Source organism: Passer montanus, unplaced genomic scaffold (assembly GCF_014805655.1).
Source record: "Passer montanus isolate IOZ18808 unplaced genomic scaffold, ASM1480565v1 scaffold10, whole genome shotgun sequence".
In the NCBI taxonomy this organism is placed as follows: Eukaryota; Metazoa; Chordata; class Aves; order Passeriformes; family Passeridae; genus Passer; species Passer montanus.
In genome coordinates this window covers 9,939,108-9,960,287 of record NW_024356505.1, presented here as the reverse complement: position 1 = coordinate 9,960,287, position 21,180 = coordinate 9,939,108, and the positions used below count along the sequence as shown (strand labels likewise).

General features: G+C 42.0%; 1 protein-coding gene across 1 annotated transcript in view; it reads left to right on the top strand.

The window, feature by feature from the left end:
- The first annotated feature begins 6,250 nt into the window (after positions 1–6,250).
- CHN2 (chimerin 2) overlaps positions 6,251–21,180 on the top strand; it is a 158,542-nt gene continuing 143,612 nt past the window's right edge. The window contains exon 1 of the mRNA XM_039710590.1: positions 6,251–6,432. Coding sequence (XP_039566524.1) covers positions 6,384–6,432 — 49 coding nt within the window. The 5' untranslated portion in view covers positions 6,251–6,383. The remainder of the gene's footprint in view (positions 6,433–21,180) is intronic.

Genomic DNA, 21,180 nt, shown 5'->3' with positions numbered 1-21,180 from the left:
CCTGTATCTCTCACCTCTTCACCTACATTAAATTATATGGTAGTGCAATTGCTTCCAATAATTATAAGGACAAGTGGAAAGTAGCTCTTATACAAACATGACCTTCACAGTAAATAAGGATCCATTCTGTTCAGAGAAAGGCAATACAGAAACATGGAGAAAAGTCTTTATTTCCTATATATGTAGGACTTGTTTGATATTAGTTGCCTGGACCAGCAAAGGGTTTCTCTGTCCAAAATCATTAGTGTTTATGATTCAGTAAAAAAATTGGACATATAGTTAAATATTTAGTAGCTTTGTGTTCCACCTCCGGAAAAATTTAAATGAAACACTGTCATGTTCCAAAGTAAGAACATAATCATGATGTAAAAGAGAACTATACTGCAAATAGTCAGGACTTTCAAATTGTGTTCTCTAAGGCAAAATATTTGAAACTTGCTGATTGTAATTAAGAAAGGAAAAACATACTGAAGTTCAATTTCACCTGAACTGATTCTGTAAAATTTATGCTTTTATAATAAAATCTAGTGGCAGTTACATAGTTGAGAGGTAATTTCAAAACCTTTATCAGTTTCCAATTACAGCTTAGAGCTCCACAATAAAAAACTTTGAAATCAACATAACAAGGAAATTCTCTACCCCAGCAAACTCCCTATCTGAGGTTTAATTAAAATAGGATGTATGAGACAGGAAGAAAGAAGAAAGGACAAGCAGGATGGATGTTCATAAATTAGTCATAGCAGCAGCTTTAGCACTCACAAATGATGACCAGCCCGTTTGCTGTATGTTTTTTTGCAAAGCTAATAAAATTCAGTAGACGCCTCTAGTTTGCTCACCAATTGAAGGTGCAGAGCTAAAAATTGCACCAGGCATTAGGGGTCTCAAGCCTTCCTCTTTGGAGCACGAGGAAAAAAGCGAGAAATCACAGAGAGTCTTGAACTACACCACCACCTGCTGTTGCAATCATTATGACTCACATAATTTATTCATACCCAAATACAGTGTGCATCTGCTATTTATTGATATTTTGGTTTATTTTTCTTCTTATAGCTTCTGCTTATATTGAATCAAGTTTCCAAGTACTGTGGATAGTATATAAATATGGATTATATGTTGCTTATAAAGGCCTTTCCCTTTCACAGCATCAAAGAATGAAAAATGCATTTCCTCCCTTTCCAGCTAAGCAATATAAACATCAAAGGAAGGATTAGCATTTTAGGTCTTTGCACTCTAAATCTTTGTGTCATATGTCTTGCTGTCTTACACAGAACATTTATATTTCTATACCTATTACGTAATCAGAGCAGTGGGCCAAACATCTTTACTTTCCTCTTATTTGCATAATTAATTAAATTCCAACATTTTTGCCAAGCTATCTACACTCACACTGAAATAACAACTGCCACTTTTCATGCTGAAATGAATCCATTACCCAGGATTCAACCTGCTGCTCTCCCTGCCAGGTGAAAGTTTACAGCACACAGTCAGCCCCTGCTCCTCTGCTATAACATCCCAGCCGTCAGATATTGTGAATTATGGCAGATTCCAGAAACAGAATCCCTGATGTCGTGACTGCAAAACCAGAAGGGCTTTGAGGATTGTGCTGCAGCCACCTACAGGGGCTTGGCTGCCAGAAGGCAACGCAAACCTTGGCTGTCATATGGCATGGAGAGGGGCTGAGGAGACTCAAGATGTGCTGATTTCAAGCCAGATTCTTGTAGGGGAGCTATTATGAAATGTCCCTGTATAATGGAGACTTCAACAGCTTAAAGATAGCAATATAAATGATTGTCTCCCTTGGATTAATTTCTTTCAGATGAAGTAATCCAGGCTGATACAGAGATTCATGATACTGCAGGCCACATCTAGTGACCCTTTTTTTTTTTTTTCTCATCTATACTTGTGTTTTAAATCTCTTTTTCTGCAGCAGGAAGCATTCTGCCAAGTCAGTAAAATTAAAGAAATTCTATGCAGAGGTTTTTGCCTCCACTGTGAAAGTGCCTACTATGTCTAAAGTTGAATGAGAGGAAACCAACTTATTAAATATGTGGATACCTAGCTATGCAATAAGCCATTTGGCCAATAGGGAAAAATCTGTCTTCTTGAAGGAAAGCAGCACAGCTCTGCCTTCTTCCCTTAATTTGTTATTTCTAGGTTTTCAACCCACCGTTTAGAAGGGTGACTTTCTGCTTGCTTTTATCACAACTATTTGTCAGCTAGAATTTGCCTTCACAAAGTCACTGCAAGTGAGCTGTGGTTCTGATGGCCCTGCAGAAGGCAGGTGGCCTTTCTCATCTGCAGAGCCTTCTTTTGAAATGAGGACACAAACCTGTGCATACCAGTTGGCTGGAGAACCAAGGCCACTCCAGAGGTCACTCTGCAGCACAAAAGCAGCACAGACATGTCCCCAGCTGTCAAAATCACTATGTTTTGCACTGATGGCTCTCCAAATGCAGGTACTCACCCTGCTTACCTTACAATTTTACCAAAATACATTCCTCCACCAGAGTTTGCATGACAATGATATGATGCAGGTACCTGCACAGCAACAGGTTTCAAAACACACAGTGAAAGAAAGTAAGTTACTTTCAAATATTATTTTACTTATTTTTGAGTTTGGTTCAACAATTCTTGGCCTGCAAGGCTTATTATTGCTGTAATTCCATGATGTTCACTCATTTTTGTTTATTGGAGAACAAAATGTGTGTAAGCTATAGCTTGAACAGGCGTTTCACCATGCCAAAGGATAAGAGTGGACAAGTAGGCTACAGAAATAATCCAATATATTGAAGGTTTGGAGAAACATTTTCTGATTTTTTTAATTTTTTTTTTTAGAATCAAGCAGCAATGGGTTTGGGTTCCTTTAACATTACTTTGAGCTCCCCATATCTATTAGCTTTTGGAATACAATGACCCCTTCTACAGTGAGTCAAATGTTATTTCAAATTTCATGTTGCTAGCTGAGTTTTAGCATTAGGCAGGCACTCACTTCTTTCGAATGTTGGTGTAGACTGAGGACTGGTTTGCTAAAACTTCGTTCTTCAACAAACTCTTTAATCTCTTAATTAAAAGAAAAAAAAATAAAATTTCCAAAACCCCAAATCTAAAGAAACAACCCCAAAAAACAAACACTCAAACTGAGTCAGTAAAACTACATTGAACCAATCTAGAAGCAAGGTATTCTTCAAGCAATCTTCCCCAGAAGAAGCTTTTCAGATCTTTCTCATGCTTAATGCAAAGTATACAATTTTGTAATTTTTCCTTTGCAACTCACTGTTAATGTCAAATGCAGTGTTCTAAGGTCATAATATACAAGGAAATGTGATTTTTCTGAGTTCCTCAAAACTTTTGGAAGCTGTGACTTCTCATCAAAGTGCAGCTATCATGGAAGCAGGCACTAAATTTAGTTCTATAGGGAGGGCAAAGTAGAAGATTTTTATCAGAGTTATATGAAGCATAAACTTATGAAAAGCCCAGGAATAGTTTACATCAGAGTTTACCAATTAAAGTTTATTCTTGATACTAAGTATTTATATCATTAGTAGTGGATATATCTGGGCTCTGCCAAATTAGACTAGGGCAGAATCTGTTTACAGTTTCTGTAACATAGAACTGAGATTTGATTGCATTGTCTTTACTTTGCACTTTTTGCACATAACAAGGCTACTTTTGTGTCATTTAAATTTGCTTCCCCTTTGATGTAGCAATTTCCCCTCTAGTTTAATGGCTTTTATGTTCTTTGCTTGTAGCAAGAAAAAGGCCATCCTGTCTTGAAATATGAGTTTCTTTTAATCTACGGTACATTTCACTTAACTTTATTAATTTACCTTTCAGTGTTGTAGCAACTGAGATTGCACAACCTCATACCTGCTGTTACCACAAAAATTATCTACAGTTGCTGGTTGATAATTTCAAAGGTACACACACTCATAACCAGACATGTTCATACTCACTGGTTTTGGATAGAAAATACTCCATTTTCAATTACTGGAATATCTGAAGTAATCATTCTTTGAATAAATTGCTCTCTTGATTTATCCAGATATCGGGGTGGAAAGATAATTTAAAATTAGTTAAGGAAAATCTTTTCTGTCTCCTAAATCTCAGCAGAATAAGGGGGTTTTCTTTCTTTCAGGTTATTTGCCCCGTCCCTGCAGATTCTGACAGTGTTGTTAACACCACCATATTTCACCAATCATATGAGACACTCCAAGAGCTGCTGGAGAGACATGAGGGCAAGAGAGTTCTAGACTATGGAGGGGAAAATGAAGACATAGCAGACTACGAGGAGGCAAACAGTGGGAAGAGATATAGCAGAAGGAGCAGAAAAAATGACCACGTAGGACACAAGCAAATCCCATTTGACTATTTGAAACATCACACACATAGCTAGTAACAATTTACCAGGCCAGTCTTGGTGTTCACTGTATTATTGCAGTATTTTCCTACACCCCAGGTATCAGCCTGGTTTTATGACCTATCTGCCTTTCTCATTTTGTCCTTAACATCCGGTCTTCAAAATGCGTGACACGAAATATTTGGCCAAAGACCAAAAAGCAGTGACACGCCTGTCCCGGTTTTATGTCCGTACGTGGCAATTTACAGATTAACAGGAGTTAGTGCTAAAGCCTGCTTTAAAGCTCGTTCCTTCTCACGGGGAGCGAGCCGTCGTTACAAAACAAACCCTGGAGAAGCCAGCTGGCCTCGGCCGCGCTGCCGCAGGACCCCCGCGGGGGAAGCGGGACCCGGCACCGCTGCCGCTGCCGCCTCCGCCGCTAGAGGGGACTCGGGACCTGTTTTCCCGAGGAAAAAACGGGAACCGGCTGCAGGTTCCAGGGAGCCCGGGCTGCGTTTTGGCTCCGCGGGAAGAGGGAAGCGGCTGGGCGCGGGTTGCAGAGCGGGCAGGCGGTTTGCGCGCTGGTTTGGGGCGCGGAGCAGCTGGGTGGGTAAGGCTTACATTGCCAAAGAAACTTTAATGCGCTTCCTCGCTCCCAAAGTAACTTTGTGTTAGAGACTCCCTGTTATGAAACATGGAAGGCTTTCATAAATCAGCGTCATGGCAAATAGGTTTTAAGCTTCTTACAGATCCCGTGCCAGCAAGACTGTGTGCCATGCAACTCGGGCGCCCACCTTCCTGTAGCCTTTCCGCCCACGTTTTATGGAAGCTTTGGCTGGCGATAAAACATTGGAAAAGGGAACGTGAAGAACAGACAACAGGCGGAAACCTCCAAATGTTGCTTTCTCGGCTCTTCTTTCCCACTTGCACACTAAGACACAGGGCTGCGAACCCGGAGGGTCGGCCAGACCCTCCATGCCCCCGTTGGATGCTGCAGCCGCCCCCGGTGTGCCCCCAGAGCCCCCGGGCCGGGAGGGCTGCGGGGGTAGGTGGGAGGGAGAACCCAAACTGTGGCCAGGCCGGGGCCCCGCACTGGCTGTGCACCTGGCAGGGCAAAACCCCGTGTTGGTGTCGGCCTGTTTTTTGGGCTTTTTACTAAGAAAAACGGATGTCAGAAGGGAGGAAAAAAAAAAAAGAAAAAAAAAAAAGGAGGAAAAAAAGCGAAGGTGGGAGATTGCCCGGAGGGAGAGAGAGAGCCCCGCGAGAACGGAGGGAAGCCCGCGGGGGCAGGAGTCGGACAAAGGGCGGCGAGGGCGAGGGGAGCAGCCCTGCCCCAGCCGCGGCGGGCGGGGGTCGGCGGAGCGCAGCCCAGCGCGGAGCCCACACTGCGGTACCGCCGAGGCGCTCAACAGGCGCTGCCGCCCCGCCGGGACGGGGCCGGCACACGGCAGGAGCCGCGCTCGCTGCCAGCCCCGTGCCAGGCGGCGGCGGCGGCCGGGAAGGGGCTTGGCCTAGCGGCGGCCGGGAAGGGGCTTGGCCGCCGGGGCTCGCCCGAGCGGGACCCACCCTGCCCGCTCGGCCGGGGCCGGCAGCCCGGCCGGCAGCGCCGCCGCTTCCTTTGTGTGCGTGAGGGGAGCTGCGGCGGGTCCCCGCGGCGGGCTGTCAGCGCTGCCCGCGAGGAGGCGGGGAAGGGAAGGGACGGGAAGGGAAGGGAGGAGGCGAGGGAAGGCGCTGGCAGGGCGGCTCTCGCGTCCCCGTCACAAGGTAAGCCCTGCTCCCCAGGGCGGAGAGAGGCGCTGGAAGCGCCGCGGGGCCCTTTGCCTGACCTGCCGAGCGGCTTCGCCCAGCCCCGGAGCGCGGCCGGCAGCGCCTCGGCGGGTCGCCGCCGCCTGCTGCTCCCCGGCGGCGCGGGGAGCCCAGCGCGGGCTGCGGCGGCGGCTCGGCGCGGCGCGGCTCCGGCACTTTGCGATGGGCTGGCGGCAGCGGCGGCCGGACAGCAGCGGGGGCCGACGCGGGGCTCGCAGCTAAGGGGCGAGGAGGAGGGACCATGGCCGCATCCAGTAACTCCAGTTTGTCCGGCTCGTCGGTTTCCTCCGGTAAGTTTCTCCAGCGAGCGCCGCATTTCTCCCCTCCCTCCATTTTAGCAGGGAGCTACCTGTCTGCAGAGCGCGTCGCCGTCCCGCTCGCCCCGACCGCGCGGCAGGCGCTCCCCGAGCCCCGCCGGGCGCTCCCCCGGGGCGGCGGTGCCCCTGCCCCCGGGGTCAGCTGTCCCTCCGGCGGCACCAAAGGGGCAAGCCGGGACAGGGGAAGCGCGGCGGGGCCCGGCTCGCCTCCCCGCCGCCCTGCCGTGCCTTTGTGTGGGGTGAAGGAGAGGGGAGCCCCGCGCCCGGCTCCCTCGCCGGGGAGCAGCATCCCTCCTGGCTCGGGAAGGGGCGCGCCCGCGGCCCCGTGGCCGGCGCGGTACCGGGAGCTGCCGAGAGCCGCGGGGCTCGGGGTGAGGAGGGCACGCCAGGACCAACGCGCATCCTCTGCCGTGGTCCCCGCGGTACAGGACTGGCCCCGTATCGCGCCCCGGTGCTCTGGGGCGGGCGGGGTTGCCGGGCGTGCTGCTTGGTGGGTGTTGTAGCACACCTCGCGTTTTCAGTACTTCTGCAGGACTGGGAACAATTAAATTCCCGATCCAGATTAAAAATGCTCCAGGTGACGGACTGCCCCAGGGTTTCGGCCGCGGGTGTGAGGCGCTTGTGCCTGCTCTGGGTTTTGGGGATGCCGGGAGGGAGGCGGTGCGGGGCAGCGCTCTGCTCCGCTCGCGGTGGGGGCTGGCTGCGCTGCAGACCCGCAGGAGGGCAGAAAAGTTACGGTGCGTTTTTAACCCAGGCAACCTGAAATTGAAAGCAGTGATGATACAAGAGTACCACTGCCTGCTGCTTCGCTCACGAGCAGTTACTGTAATATTTGAGTTATGAGAAATTGGCTGAGAGTAACATCCTGGCATTTCAGTAGGCTGAACGAGTAAATAGAAGCATGAACAACTTAGGGGTTCAAGGGACTTGTGACTCAGTGTTTTATTTGAGGTGCCAGACTGAGATTTTTATGAACATTTCTTAAACATAGCAATATGTGCTGTGAACAGCAGACAAGCTCCTCTGACTATCAATACAACTTTAGCAAAATATAAATAAATGTAAAGGCCAATGAGCAGCTACTTTTTTTAAAAGACAATGTACATAATTTACACAACATATTCTATGCCACTGTTCCAGTGTTCGACACTTACAAACAGATCTGAAGAAGGAACTAGGTGCTAAAAACATTTTTTAAAGAGTTTTAACAAAAACTCACAAACATTGCAAGCCCTTATTGCCTTGACTCAAAAGCACCTGAATGAAGTAGGCATGAGAAATTTTGCCTTGTGTTCATATTCATCATTCAAGATTTGCAAGACCAAAATGGAAATAAGCAAGAATCCAGCCAACTTTATGGCTTATTAGTGAAGGCACTCATCTGGGCAATGTGGTTTTATTTTATGCATAATTTGTATAATTTTACATCTAAGTTGTGTGATAAAACCAGAAACAACTTTAACAGCCCAGACTGGAACCTGTGACTCTCTTCCTTGGTGCTTTAACCATTAAGCTGCCGAAGCATGCCCCCAGCTTGGAGAAAGTGTGTAGCTCCCCTGCTCCATGAATCTCACGGTCTTTCTTACTGCTCCAATGTCTGTAGAAGGATACTGAATGCACACCTCTGAATCCCCTCTGGCTTAACTAAATCTGGGCTTCAGGATCCTTCTTGTGAATTGAGAGATGTGCATCCCCTGCAGAGTTGGTTCAAATGCCTGAAATGCAGGGAAGAGTGGGAGTTCAGGTACATCCTTGGTGTGAGCAGTTGATGTCATCCAACTCCAGGTGGCCTCCTGCTCATCAGGTAAATCTAGTGCCAAAAATAACATCCAGCCAAGGAACTGAGATCTAGGCTTTAGCTGTACGTCATGAAAAGATGCACATCAGGAGCTGACACATGACAGTACCCTGCTTTGCATGAAGCCCTTAGCTATGGCCTACAATGGTTTGTGGTTTGTCTTTTGTTTTGTATTTTTGCAAGCGTGAGTACAGCTGAGCCTTGGCCCATGCCTGAGGCTCTTAGGTGCCACAGCAGTACAACAAATAAATACTGTCAAGTACTCTATAAAGCAACTGAGTGACCTTGACTTTCATAACTTATGACCTTGGAATGGTTTCTGGTTTTGTTCCAGTTTATTCAATCTATATTTCTTCTATGCATATACTAACCAGCAGTTAAATTTGCTGCAGCATGATAAGGTTGCCAATATTAGCAGGCACACCATATCAGACTATGTGCAGCTGTATTCTGGCTGTCTGTGGTTTGAGTTCTCAGAACTCAGCAAGTCTTACAGCATTTTGTTTACATGGTCTAAACAAACAGTCTTGCCTTAAAACTTAGTTTGGTAGAATTTCTATGTATGCTTAACATCCCAATATGAAGATTTCCAAATAGTAGAATTATTTCTATTCCACAGAAGAGGGGAGGTTATACTACCACAGTACATTCTACTAATACAAAAAGGAAATGAATTTTGAGGTTGGTATACCATGAATACCAGAATACCATGCTGCAGAACTCAGCTCTACCACTAATGCTGCCAAACTCAAGAATGTGTTACTACAAGTGACCATTTGTGATGTAGCACTTCTGCTTCAATTCCTGCCAATTCATGTCAGTGAGAAAGTTAAACAGTTCAAATATATTTATTGTGAGGAAGCTGTCCAAGAATTTTATGGTGTAGATATTCTGCTTGCCCACTTATATTTCTGTAAATGTACAAGTGGGACTTATAGTCTTCACTTGACCTTGTGTCTGCATTAAAGGTCAGAATCTGGTTCTGTTCTGGAGTGATTATTTATAAGCACTGCCTGCCCAGTGTCATAGCAGGATGGTGAGCTGTAGCTGTTGCACAGATGGGGAGCTAACATGCATGGAGGGCTATGACTTCAACCAATGGTAAAGCAAATATTCATGCTTAGGAGGCTGTTACTCCTTTGATTTCACAGCTGGAGGACCAGTCCCTCCTTCAGAGCTTGTGTCTGTGGTCTGTGTGCTCATCTCAAGAGCCACTGTGAGGCTGCTAATTATAGGTTCAATAATATTAGGTTCCCATCTGACAGAAGCTTATGAAGGACTTTTTTCAGTAAGCTGGCATTCACTGGTAACAAAATCTACAGGAGAGCCATGGGTATTTGTATTGTATTTCTTCATATATCATTTCTTCTAGCTCTCTGCTTTTGGTAACAGAACTTAAGCTGCCCTGACTACCAGCTGTTGTGTTTGAAGTGGCTGGGGGAGAAAGAAAGGTAATATTCTGGGGGAAGAAGGGGGCATGGTAAGCAATTGCGTTAAGTATTCTTTTTTGGACCTTAAATAAATCTGCACACGGTATAAAAAGCTGATATTATAATTAATTCCGCTGGGAATCCCACTTTACTTTCCTGTAATCTCTTCTTTAACACATACCCAGGTGATCTATTAGCTGTATTCGTTGCAAACCCCTAAATTTTGCTCTTCTCCCTAGATGAAGTGCTGATTTAACTGCAAGCAGCATCTTTTCTCTCTCTCCTATCCTCTAAAGAAAACTGTGCATGTTTTTATACTTTCCTTCATGCTGCAGTCTCCTTAAAATAGACATTCCCTTGCCAGTGCCCATCTTAGTATTGACCCTTATTCTCACTCATTATAATTTTTCTTTTTAAAAACTTTGCTGTTACTGAAACTTCTCGGCTTTTTCCTGGCAAACAATCCACCTCTCCCACTTGGTCACTAGCTGCCTCCAGTTTCCTCCACCCAGTAGCCAAATACTGATTATACAGAATTGATGAACTTGAGACTCGACTTTCTGGAATGTAAATAGAAGCTTGAGTGAAGAGACCTTTGTGGCTGTGCCTGCTTTGCTTCTCAAAGAAGCAAGAAATGCAGTGTGTTTCCCACCTAGGCTCAGTGCAGAGGTATTTCTAGGCACTGTTTCCCACCTAGGCTCAGTGCAGAGGTTTTTCTAGGCACTGTTTCCCACCTAGGTTTAGTGCAGAGGTATTTCTAGGCACTGTTTCCCACCTAGGCTCAGTGCAGAGGTATTTCTAGGCACTGTACTTCATGCAGTTGTGCCATCCAGAGTTAGTACAATGTGGCCATGAATTCCAGCTGGCTTTTAGAGCTGCCATTCTGCTTGGGAAGTCTTGTGCCAGATACTCTCCCTGTGGCAGGTGGATAGGTTAGATAGCTTGGGCTGTCTGTCAGGTAAGGGTCCACACTGAAGGTAAATGCAAATGCAAGCCTGATAAAAGATAATGTGTAGCCAGGCTGCCTCTGACAGCAGGACTCAGATTGTGGCAAAACCTTTGCATGAGCCTGAGCCTGTGCTGTGAGAGTGGTAACACTGCAGGAATTCAGGTTGGAACCCAAGGCAAATATGTAAATGTGCGTGCCAGTGCACCCAGTATTTTGTTTCTTCTTTGAGCTCCAAAGACAAGTTTGCAGGTGTTAGGCTGAAGGGATAGCTCAGCACCTTTCTGCTTCCCATCTGAATTGGTGCTTCTTCTTGTGCTGTAAGCATTTTGAGTAATACCTGTCAGTAGAGCAGGTGATGGAGTTAAAACACAAAGGCAAGCTTTCTGCTACAGACCAAGAAGGGCTTGTGTGTTTTCTCAGGGCATTTTTATTTTTCAGCTGGGTCCACTGCTCTAGTGAAAGATAGCTGCTTCTACCCCCAATCCCCTCTTGTTGTAAACTCAAATACTGTATAGCAGACTGTTACAAAGCAAAGTCACCAATTATTGATGGAATTTTTTTTTAATTGAAAATTAAACATTTTATGTCTCAAAGATCAGAGGAAAATACCTTTAAGTATCATTTAAGAACTGACCCTTATTAATTAATAATTAATTTTATGGTTCATATACTAATAGTTGCAATAAATTGAAAGGCAGCAAATTGTTGGGTTTTTTTAAATAAATGGGCATGAGTAGTTTAAAGAAAGCATAGTTCTCGACTGTGAGTTTTTACACACCCTCTACTTTTTAAGAAGGATTAAAAAATGCTTATCAAGGAAAGAAAAAAAAATCTTTGATGGTTCTAGTGACTTAACAAGGTCAAAATAAAATATTAAAGGCTCATGACTCTCTGGGGGTCATGAAGGTGCTATGATGTGAAATAGGCAGATATATTATAAAAATGAAAGTCAACATGGACCGATTTTAATTAAGATGCAAGCAAGTGGGAAGAAATGAAATTACTATTGTACAGAGATTCAGAGAGATTCTAATTGGGAAAAAGATTAGTAAATGAAAATAGATGTTTATTCTTAATGATTTAATAGAAATAGTGTTGTGAAATTGGCACATGAAAGCTATTGAAATCATGCTGTCATTATGCTGATAAGGTGCTGCTTTTGATTTTTAAAAGGGCAATAATATATTTTTTTTAAATTTCTGTTCCTCATGCCAAGCTTCTGCTGGTCAGGGTGTTCTAGCTCTAAATTAAAGCTGAAGTCTTTTGTATCTGATGATTACAAAGAACTCACCATTCTTATCAAAAATAATAAAAATTTAAAAAGAAAAAAATGCCATAGTACTCCATTCTAATGTAGTGATTGATTCAACAGTTAGTTACTGACCATGTAGGCTGTGATTATTGAGAATAAAATAGCCTGAAAACTGGTACAATGCATGTCTGCTTCACAATTTAGCTTATAATCACTCATGCTTTGTAAAGCAAAAGTCTTCTTCTTCTTAGGGATCTGCCTGTCTCACAGACATATGTGGAGGATCAGGTGAACAGTCTTTCATGCTGTCGTGCTCGTGACCTTTTTGGACATCCGTTCCATTGGAGTCCTTGCCTCCTGTTTGATGGTTCTAAGGAAGCTTACATACGCCAAATGCTGAGTGATTGCAGGCAGGAATATTTTCACATTGGTGAATGTTATAATGAGGCCTCTTGTATCTCCATGTCCATAATGTTTTACATGTCTGAAATCATAATGATCTGGCTACAGTGGTACATAGGTAAGTCTTAAACCTGGGGTTTTAGACCAAAAAAATTACCTTTTTTCAAATCCGATTTGTTTATATACATACCTTTGGCTAAAGGGCAGCACTGGCTGGATTGGCCTCCCTTACAGCATTGAATGCTGGCAGAAGATGTTCCCATGCTGGGGAGCCAGTCTGTTGTCACTCGTTCTTCTCTTCTCCCAGAGGAAGAGATACTGAGAAGATTAAATATTTGGAGAACTCTGTGTTAGGGAATGGCACATTTTTATTGCACGAAAAGGCTTTTGTTGCAGGGAAATGTAGCAGGATTTATCCAAGAAGCTATAAATCTGTAATTCTAAAAATATCACATTTTTTACAGGTGTAGTCACAGTTTGTCTAAGAATTATACAGTATCTAGTGTAAATGTATAGTTTTAACTGCTAAGAATAATGACCCATTCTTGCTGTCTTTTTCTGACCTTTGATTATGAGAATGTAAATTTGAATGTTGCATTTGGAGGTGGTTATTACCAACTATGAATCATGCAGAATTCAGCAATAATTGTTTCATCACCCTGTTTTACTCAGCAATAGTCTAAATCCTAGGGCTGGAGGGTGAGTGTATCCCTGCAGAAGGGAACTGATGTTGCAATAGTGCTCTCATAACATTAACACACTTCAAAGTTTGCCAATGAAACTTGACAGTGCAGGCTGATGTACTTGTTAAGGTAAGCAGAGGTTAAAGGGTTTTTAAAATTCAGAAGAATACACAAGTATCACATGCCTCGCTTCTGGTGTTATTGATCAAGGTCATCACAAAAGAATCAGTTCAGTAAATAAGATATCTGTTCTGACGATATCTTTATCAGGCAGTCCAATTCCATGGAGACAAGGTGTTTCCAGTGTGGTGCTATTACTGACAGTGTAGGAAGTACTAGGTGGGGACTGTCTTATCATCAGTAAATCATGCACGTGTCGCCTGCTGTGACCTGTGTGTCAAGTCACATTTCTCAGTTTCTTCTCACAAGCTTGTCATGTAGCTGTTCCTCTCCTTCCTTCTCTTCTTCTTGTTGGCTGCTTAAACATCACTTGTATCTTTTAGATGAAGTGGTGTGCTTACGGTGTTACACTTTTTGTTTTGTCACAGAACAAAAATGGATGTTAGGAGAGATGGAGATCTCAGTTTGTAAATGCAGCTCAGTTGTTAAGCAGATGTTTAATTGCTAAAAATTTGTCTTATCTTGACAGATCAATTGGGTCAATGTTTGGCTTCATGTCTGACAAGGAAGAAAAATGGCAAGTACACATCATGTAAAGGCGTATGGGGCATAGCCATTGCAAAGGCAGGCAGAAGTTCCCTGGAGAAGTAGTTCTCATCCAGCAGTGTGCTGTGTGCCAGAGGATGTGTGCTGTGGTCAAAAGCAAAAGAAGCCTAAGAGCTCTTTCAGCATTAAGTGTGCTATCAAAAGTCATAGATATCTGCTGTCATATTTTTCTGCTATCTGAAGCTGCACTGATTTCACCTTAATTCTTCAATAAACTAAATCAAATTGCCCCAAAGAAAAGAGGAAAGGATGGGGGGAATTATGACAGACCCAGACTCTCAATTTTGTGAGAGACACATACAATTCTCAATTTTCAGCTTCTCCAAGGCATTGATATTGTTGCTGTTAAAGCCAGCTGAGTGGCACTTTTTGTGTGGCTGAACCATACCTTTCTGTGCATGTAACACAAAATATTTTGTAATATTTTGGCACATTCCACAGTGCTGTAGCTGCACAGACAATGCCAGCCCTTGTGTGTCCCATTTTTAAGCAGTGTAAGCATGTGTGTAAGTGTAAGTGTGTGTAAGCGTAAGTGTAAGTGTGTGTAAGCATGTATAACTTAATAGCAAACCATATCCTCTCCTGGTGTTGAGGGTTAGGCACTGCCTAGAACAGAGATATAACATTGACTGTGGACCTCTTTGGCGTGGAAAATTAGAGATGCTGGCGGCTGACCTGGGCTGTTAGCACATTTAGATAACTTTGCAGGAGAAAGATCCATCTACTGCTGTTAAGCACAATGACAGCAGCCCTGCCTGAAGTCCCTGAGCTGTATGTAAGCTGGGAAGCTGGTGAAATATGTACGCTATAAAGCTGCTGAATTCTTTAACACTTCCTTATGTATCCACTGATAGTCACTGTGGGAGATAATCTACTGATCTGACCTGTTGTTGCTGTTCTTATCTGGTAGAGTTACTGCTGCTGAATCAGCACACCTTTGCTTCCAGGTCCTGAGTTCTAAAGCCAAGGGCTCCTAAAAGAGGAGAAAAAGTGGGGGCAAGTTTAAAATATGGAACGCTGACATTATGTTTTGCAGGTTAAAAACAAAACCAAAACCTGCACCTGTGTTACAAGGAAATCCAATAGAAAAATCGTACTAATCATCTGCTGTATTGAAAAGTACATAAATTTGTCTCAAGCTCTCTTTCTTCTTTTGATTGAAAGGCTTTTTCCTTCTTCTCCTTTGCCTTGTGAATACATGAACCAGCTGGATTTATGATCCAGCTACAGCTGGATCACATTTCATTCTTACTGATTCCAATACTAAGGCTAGCAATTAATGAACTTTCAAGAGCTAGAACAGAATTTTTCATATATGGTTCCTCAAAACTCTAAGATTTAGGGCTTAACAAAAAAACTGAATGTTGCAATCAAATTTTTGTAATTCACAGAAGCGTAATAAAGCTAAATAAATTATCTGTAGAATATTTGGTTTGTTGATGAAAAACCCTTTATGAAGGCAAGTTGTTAAGTCCTGACCCTTCAAGCTGCTTGGTCCCTTCTGTTCCCACTTCATCGAGTTAGTAAATCAGCAGCTACTGGATGGGGTAGCTGCATTTCTGAGTATTTTTATGCAGTTTCCATTAAAGTAGCGTCTGCTGTTATGATGGGACAAATTATTATAAGCTATGTGGTAAAACTCCCCTCATCCAAGTACATAACTTATTTAATATTAAATTGATGTATTATATATATATTGTATATATATATATATATATAAAAAACATATCAGTTCATTGGTGATGAACTTCCAAGGATTATGTACAAGACTTAAATTATGTGTAATTTCTATAAATACCTGCTTCTTGAGGGAGCATACTCTCCATAACTCCTGATCTTCTGCCAGACAAACCAAGATGATGTACAGCTTTTAGCATCATGACGTGATAGCTCTCTATTTGTTTTATTTTGCAATCTGAGGCATGTGGTTAGAATGTTTCATATTGACAAATGTATCTACTGAAAGAATATTGAACCCTTTGATGTCTTAACAAAAAATGGATAGACAAATTTCGATTCTAAGATTCCTCATGCTCTTTCGTCTCTAATGTATTGGTGTATGTTGAAAATTTTGCTCAAGCTTAGAGATAACTATAAATAATGAAATTGAAGTGATTGTCATGGATGAAATTTAAGGCTGGAAGACATATTAAGCTATGGAAATAGCAATTGACAGGTGTGATTTTTCTCCTATTCCATTATGACACTAAAACCAGCATTAAATCAGTAAGTCATTGATAAATAAAATTAGCTGGAGGACGGAGGTAAGAGATGAATACTGGTGAGTATTCACAAAGTTAATGTAGACAAAAAAACAGATGGTTTTTTTTTTGGTTGTACAGAAAGGAATCAGGACCCTGAACTCTCCTAACAAAGCAGGTTGCTGTAGCAGCCCATGGTATTTACCAGGGTGGGAATGTATGGTTTTTTAATGTAGAATTGCTGGTCATTTTGGTAGTGAATGAGTGCACTAAGCATGGGAGAGAGAAGGCCTGATGCAAAATGTTGAATGCTGGGTTCAGGCCTTACCTGGTGATTCTGAGTGAGCACATGAACAGAGGAGCTCTAAGGCATAGCATCAGTCCCTGGCCACAAAAGCTTAGGTTGTAGCCCATTTTCCTCCAACTGAACCAACAGGTGACTGTCAAAGTGAAGAATTATCCTGTGCTGTGGTGGCATTTTAGGTACACATGTGACATAATTGCATTTCTATGGTACAAAATTTCAGTGTTTTATGGAACTCTCCAAGAGCTGCATTTCCATCCACGTGGTGCCTGGAGTGACCACTGTGGTGGCTTTCCTGATAGCAGTTTGAGTGATTTCTCCTGCAATTTGAAGAAGTATTGTGAATACCTGAGGTTTTCTGGGCCTGCTGTTGGGTAGTATGGCTGGCTAGTGCTTTTGCACACTGCTGAATTGTTGTTTTATTTCCTTTCAGAACTGATGGATTAGTTCCTTCAATAAGCTCCGAGAAAGAAAACCCATGAAACTCTCCTCCCAAATCTATTAAATTGCCTTATACCATTTATTTTAAAAATAAATCTGAAGAAATGAAGTATAAGTGCAAAATCAGAGTTAAGTGTATTATTTTTAATGATTAATGTAACAGTAAATCGTTAAGCACTGGCAACTTAAGAAATCAACACATAGTGTGTGATTTCCTCTAGCACTACAAAATATGGCAATTGTGTACAGGTTATATATGGGCTTGTTTGCACATGAAAGCTATTTTTAAAAAAGATTGTAAGAGCTATACTGAAAAAAAATATTTTCAGACATGGAAATATTATGGAATAGTTATTCTGGAACAGCTATTCCTGAACATTGTTCAGTTATGTTATAGTAATGTAGATCATTGACTTAAAATATGTAGAAATACAACATTAATTATATTCATTTGTTGAGTAACACTAAGCTTCTCATCTTTCATCTTCCTTTCTGCTGGAAATATTCTTGGAAGCTCACTGCTCCCTTTTTTCAGAGACAGAATGCATTCCTGGCATCAGAAATTTAAAACTGAACCTACCATTTTCAAGGTTTTTTTCTCCTTTTATTTAGTTTTGTGTTGTTTAGCCCAGGAGCTGTTCACATGATGGTTTAACTACAAAAGGATGAAACAAAGATAAAGATGATTAATTTCAGAGTAAAAGCTTGCTAAACAAAACAGGTCATTATTAGTTAGAATTTTTCATAGGCATGTGAGAGGTGCAGTCAGGGCTGGAGATCTACTTTGCTGAATGTTGTTAAACAGGATATTATAATTACTACTGTATCATTTATGCTGACAATACACTTATGTAGATATCAGGTGAAAAAGCCACAGAGAAGTTGGTAACTGTATAAATATAGAACAAATGTCTGTTGGGAGAACAAAAATCTTGCAATTTGAAAAATGCTGGGAGCATGAGGGTAGTGTGTGTAAATGACAATCAAAAGGGTGAAGAACTGGCACACTTTTGCTAATGACATGTATCAAAATGTGTGTGTATGTTTAAGAAACTAAAAGGAAAGAGAATGTTTAGGAAAATAGCAGAAATTTGCTCCCTTCCCCCCATGAGCCATTTTCCTTTAATTCTGTTAACCAAGAAGAAGGAGGCACATTTTCTCTAAAGAGTCACTGCAGAGAACTTTGGCTTGTGGAAAACCCTTTTTGTCTTGTGATTGTTTTAGGTCCTTTGATCTCTTTTGGTTTGATGAGTGTGTGTCATCACTTGGTGTTGCAATTGCTTCCTCTTGCTCAGATGTGACAGTAATAAATACATTCACTGAAAAGTGTAATTTAAAATTTATATTATTCACAGTTATTGGCAAGTACAGTAGCCTGAGTGGTGAAAATGCAGGAGAGTCTGGTTCAGGCTGATTTTTTTAAAAAGAATTTATTTGACTTATCAATATGCATAATAAGCTTATGAAAATAGACTTTTCAAAAATTAAGTAAGGAAAAACTCAATATAAAATGATTGTAAGTGTAATTGAGTAGTGTAATTTACTTTCACTTTACAGGAAAAGGCTTTCAGCTCCACCTCTTAAGCAGCTTTAGAAAATGGCACACTGACTCCTGGCAGTAGTGTATTGATTGAAAGCATCCAAAGCATCTAGAAAGCATAAGTGTACATAAATTTGTCTGAAAGGGATGTGTTTTATAAAAGAAAACTCCATCACTGTCTAGGGTTTGTAAGAAATATATTAACTTCAAAAGTACTGGAAATACTATAATATATAATTAAAAGCTTGGTAACAGCAGGATTTCTTTAAAAACTCTTTTTTTTCATCACCCTGTAAGTACTTACCTAATCTTCACAATACCTGTTTCACAACTGGAAAGAAATTAGGCAGAAAAATGGAACCACTCAGCTACTATCATGAGTAAAATTGAAGTTTAAATAGAAAAAAATTAGAAGATTCATCAGGAAATGTTCTTTGTTCACCAGTGAATGCATTGCAGTCCTCCTCAGACCTCACTGGAACTTGATCTCATATAAAGGATGTTTTTTTCCCCCATTCATGTAGTTTACCTTATTTTGGTTTTGTGTAATAGTGTGTCCTAGTTCATCTTATACATTTTTGGTTCTTTTTATTAAATCAGTTTACATGCTTTGTGTCAGTAAAGTTGAGGTAGATTTCTTTTTGTTTACATCTCCTTTCTCACATGTACTGTCTTCCCCCAGATGTAAAGCTTTTCTATGCTTAGGCTTGGGTTTAGGTAGACTTATGCTTAAACCAGTTAAGTAACTGCAAGAGATGTCAATCACAGGAACAGTGTTATCCTGGATTTATGTTCTAACAGTTACTTAGGCTGATGCTGACGTTCCACATCCTTGATGATCAGACTGTTCCAGAGTAAACATTTCAGAACAGATTTATTCACTGCTACGTACTTAAGGAAGTTGGTGCTGTTCATTTCTGGGTCTGTGGAGCACCATTTGGAGTAGCAGCTGCTGAGGTAACGATTTGGACATGTCCCCTACCATCCTTGAAAGGAGAAACATCGTGGGCGCACAAAACCTTTCCAAAATATCAACGACATGCAAGCCGGAAAGCATTTGCATATTTTAGTTTAACAGATTTTTTCCCACTATGAATATGTTTATCTTGCTTGCAGATACTGAGTCTGTTTGTGTGATGTCAAGCAGGAATTACTTCAGGACTCTTTTGTATATCTAGAGTTCCCATAAGCTCACGAGCAAGGGCATTTTCTTTCTGATTACCTGCCAGGTTGTGACAAACTTGAAGAAATATGATCTTATGGGTAAGACTTAGTAGTCAGCTTAGTTTACTGTATCCTGTGATTTATTGGAGCCTGCAGTCCATGTAATGGGAGATGCCAGCTCTCATTTGAGGGAACTCTAGGAAAAAATGAGAAACTCATCTTTAGGCCTGGACCAAGTTTTGGAGATGCAGAGAAAAAAAGAGCCTTGTAGTGAGATTATTACTTGAAACCAAACCAAATTTTAAGCCAGCCTGTCTTAATCCCATTGCTGTTCCAAAAACAGCCAAACCTCCACCCTTCTGTCTAGTAAACACACCAGTGTTTATAATCTGTAATCCTAAGGAGCCAGACCTTGGGGACAATCAGCTGGGTCCTTCCATCAGAGAGTCTACCTGTAAGTGTTCTATGAGAAGTTCTAGTAGTTGACCTGTCACAGCTGTGTTCAGTTCCTGGAAATGCAAAAGGGAATCAAACCTGATCTGCTACTAAATGTCTGAATCTGTAGTGCTATTGTGGGGTTTATATTGTCAGGGGTGTATTTCCGTTGGACAGGCTTAGTAAGAGGAATATAAAAATCAGCCTTACAGTGGTACAAGTATGAAGAGACTATATCTAACCCTCTGCAGAACTTTGTCAAAATGTCTTGCTCGTGCTGGTCCTTGCTCTCCCTACCTTTGGAAGTAGTAGAATAAATGTACGAAAAGGCAGGTGAGCGAAAAAAGTATGAAGGGGGAGAAACAAAATTCCTGTAAGATGACTTTGTCTCCATTCTGTTTTCCCAGTTCTGGGTCCCTTTGCAGGATATTAGGCTGTGCTGGGCAGCTGGCTGTGGCACAGCAGCCAGAACAGCCACTAGAGCTTGTTTTTGTGGGAAGAGCTGCAGCAGTGGCCACAGGCTCAGCTGCAGCTCCGTGTCCTCCTTCCACCTGCGCCCACCAGCCAGTGCTGCATAAGGTTAGGAAAAATGCATGGAGTAAACTCCTGTAGAATATTCCACTGGCACCCAGAAATCTGTGGCTTAGGAACTTCCTGAGACAAAAAGCTGGGCTCTGAAGTTTAGTATATATATTTTTTTATTCTTGTATTTGATGTCATGAATTTGGTAAGTCGTTATGTAGACCCATGTAAACTTTTAACATCCTGTGAGGAAGAGCTCCAGACTTTGAATGTGTTGTGCAAAAAGATGCCTTTTTGATGCTTTTGAACTCATATGGCTCATTTTATTTCATACACTGTACTGCTTTTATTTCAATAAACAGTAATTTTATTTTTTTTATACATGTGTGAAATCTGAAGCAGCATAAAGCCCTTTATCCTTATGCTACCATCAACTCTTTTCTAGCCTGAAGAGTCAGAGGGTACTTGAACAATCCTTGTTTGAGTAGCCTACCTGGTCATCCACATTTATTACTCTTTTCCTGTCCTCAGGTAGTCTTATAAAAATGGACCAGAAATGAAAATAGTCATCATATGATGAATGCATTTTATATTTATTCCACTGAAGCTACGATGTGTTCTTGGTCCCCTGGTATTTGCTTTCCTTTTTCATTTGTGGTATTTTCATGATTTTATGAAAGTTGTGTTGACTTGCCTAATATAATATATTACCAAGTGTTTGCCAATACTGTTCTTTTTAATAGTTTCTATCAGTTTGAGACTACCTGGTTTTTTGGAGGATTTGTCTTGGGGCCCTTTATAAAATGGCCATGGTGTAAGCCATTTTGCAGTCCTTTGATTCTGAGGCAGCTTTAAAAGAGGCAGTTGCTCAGAG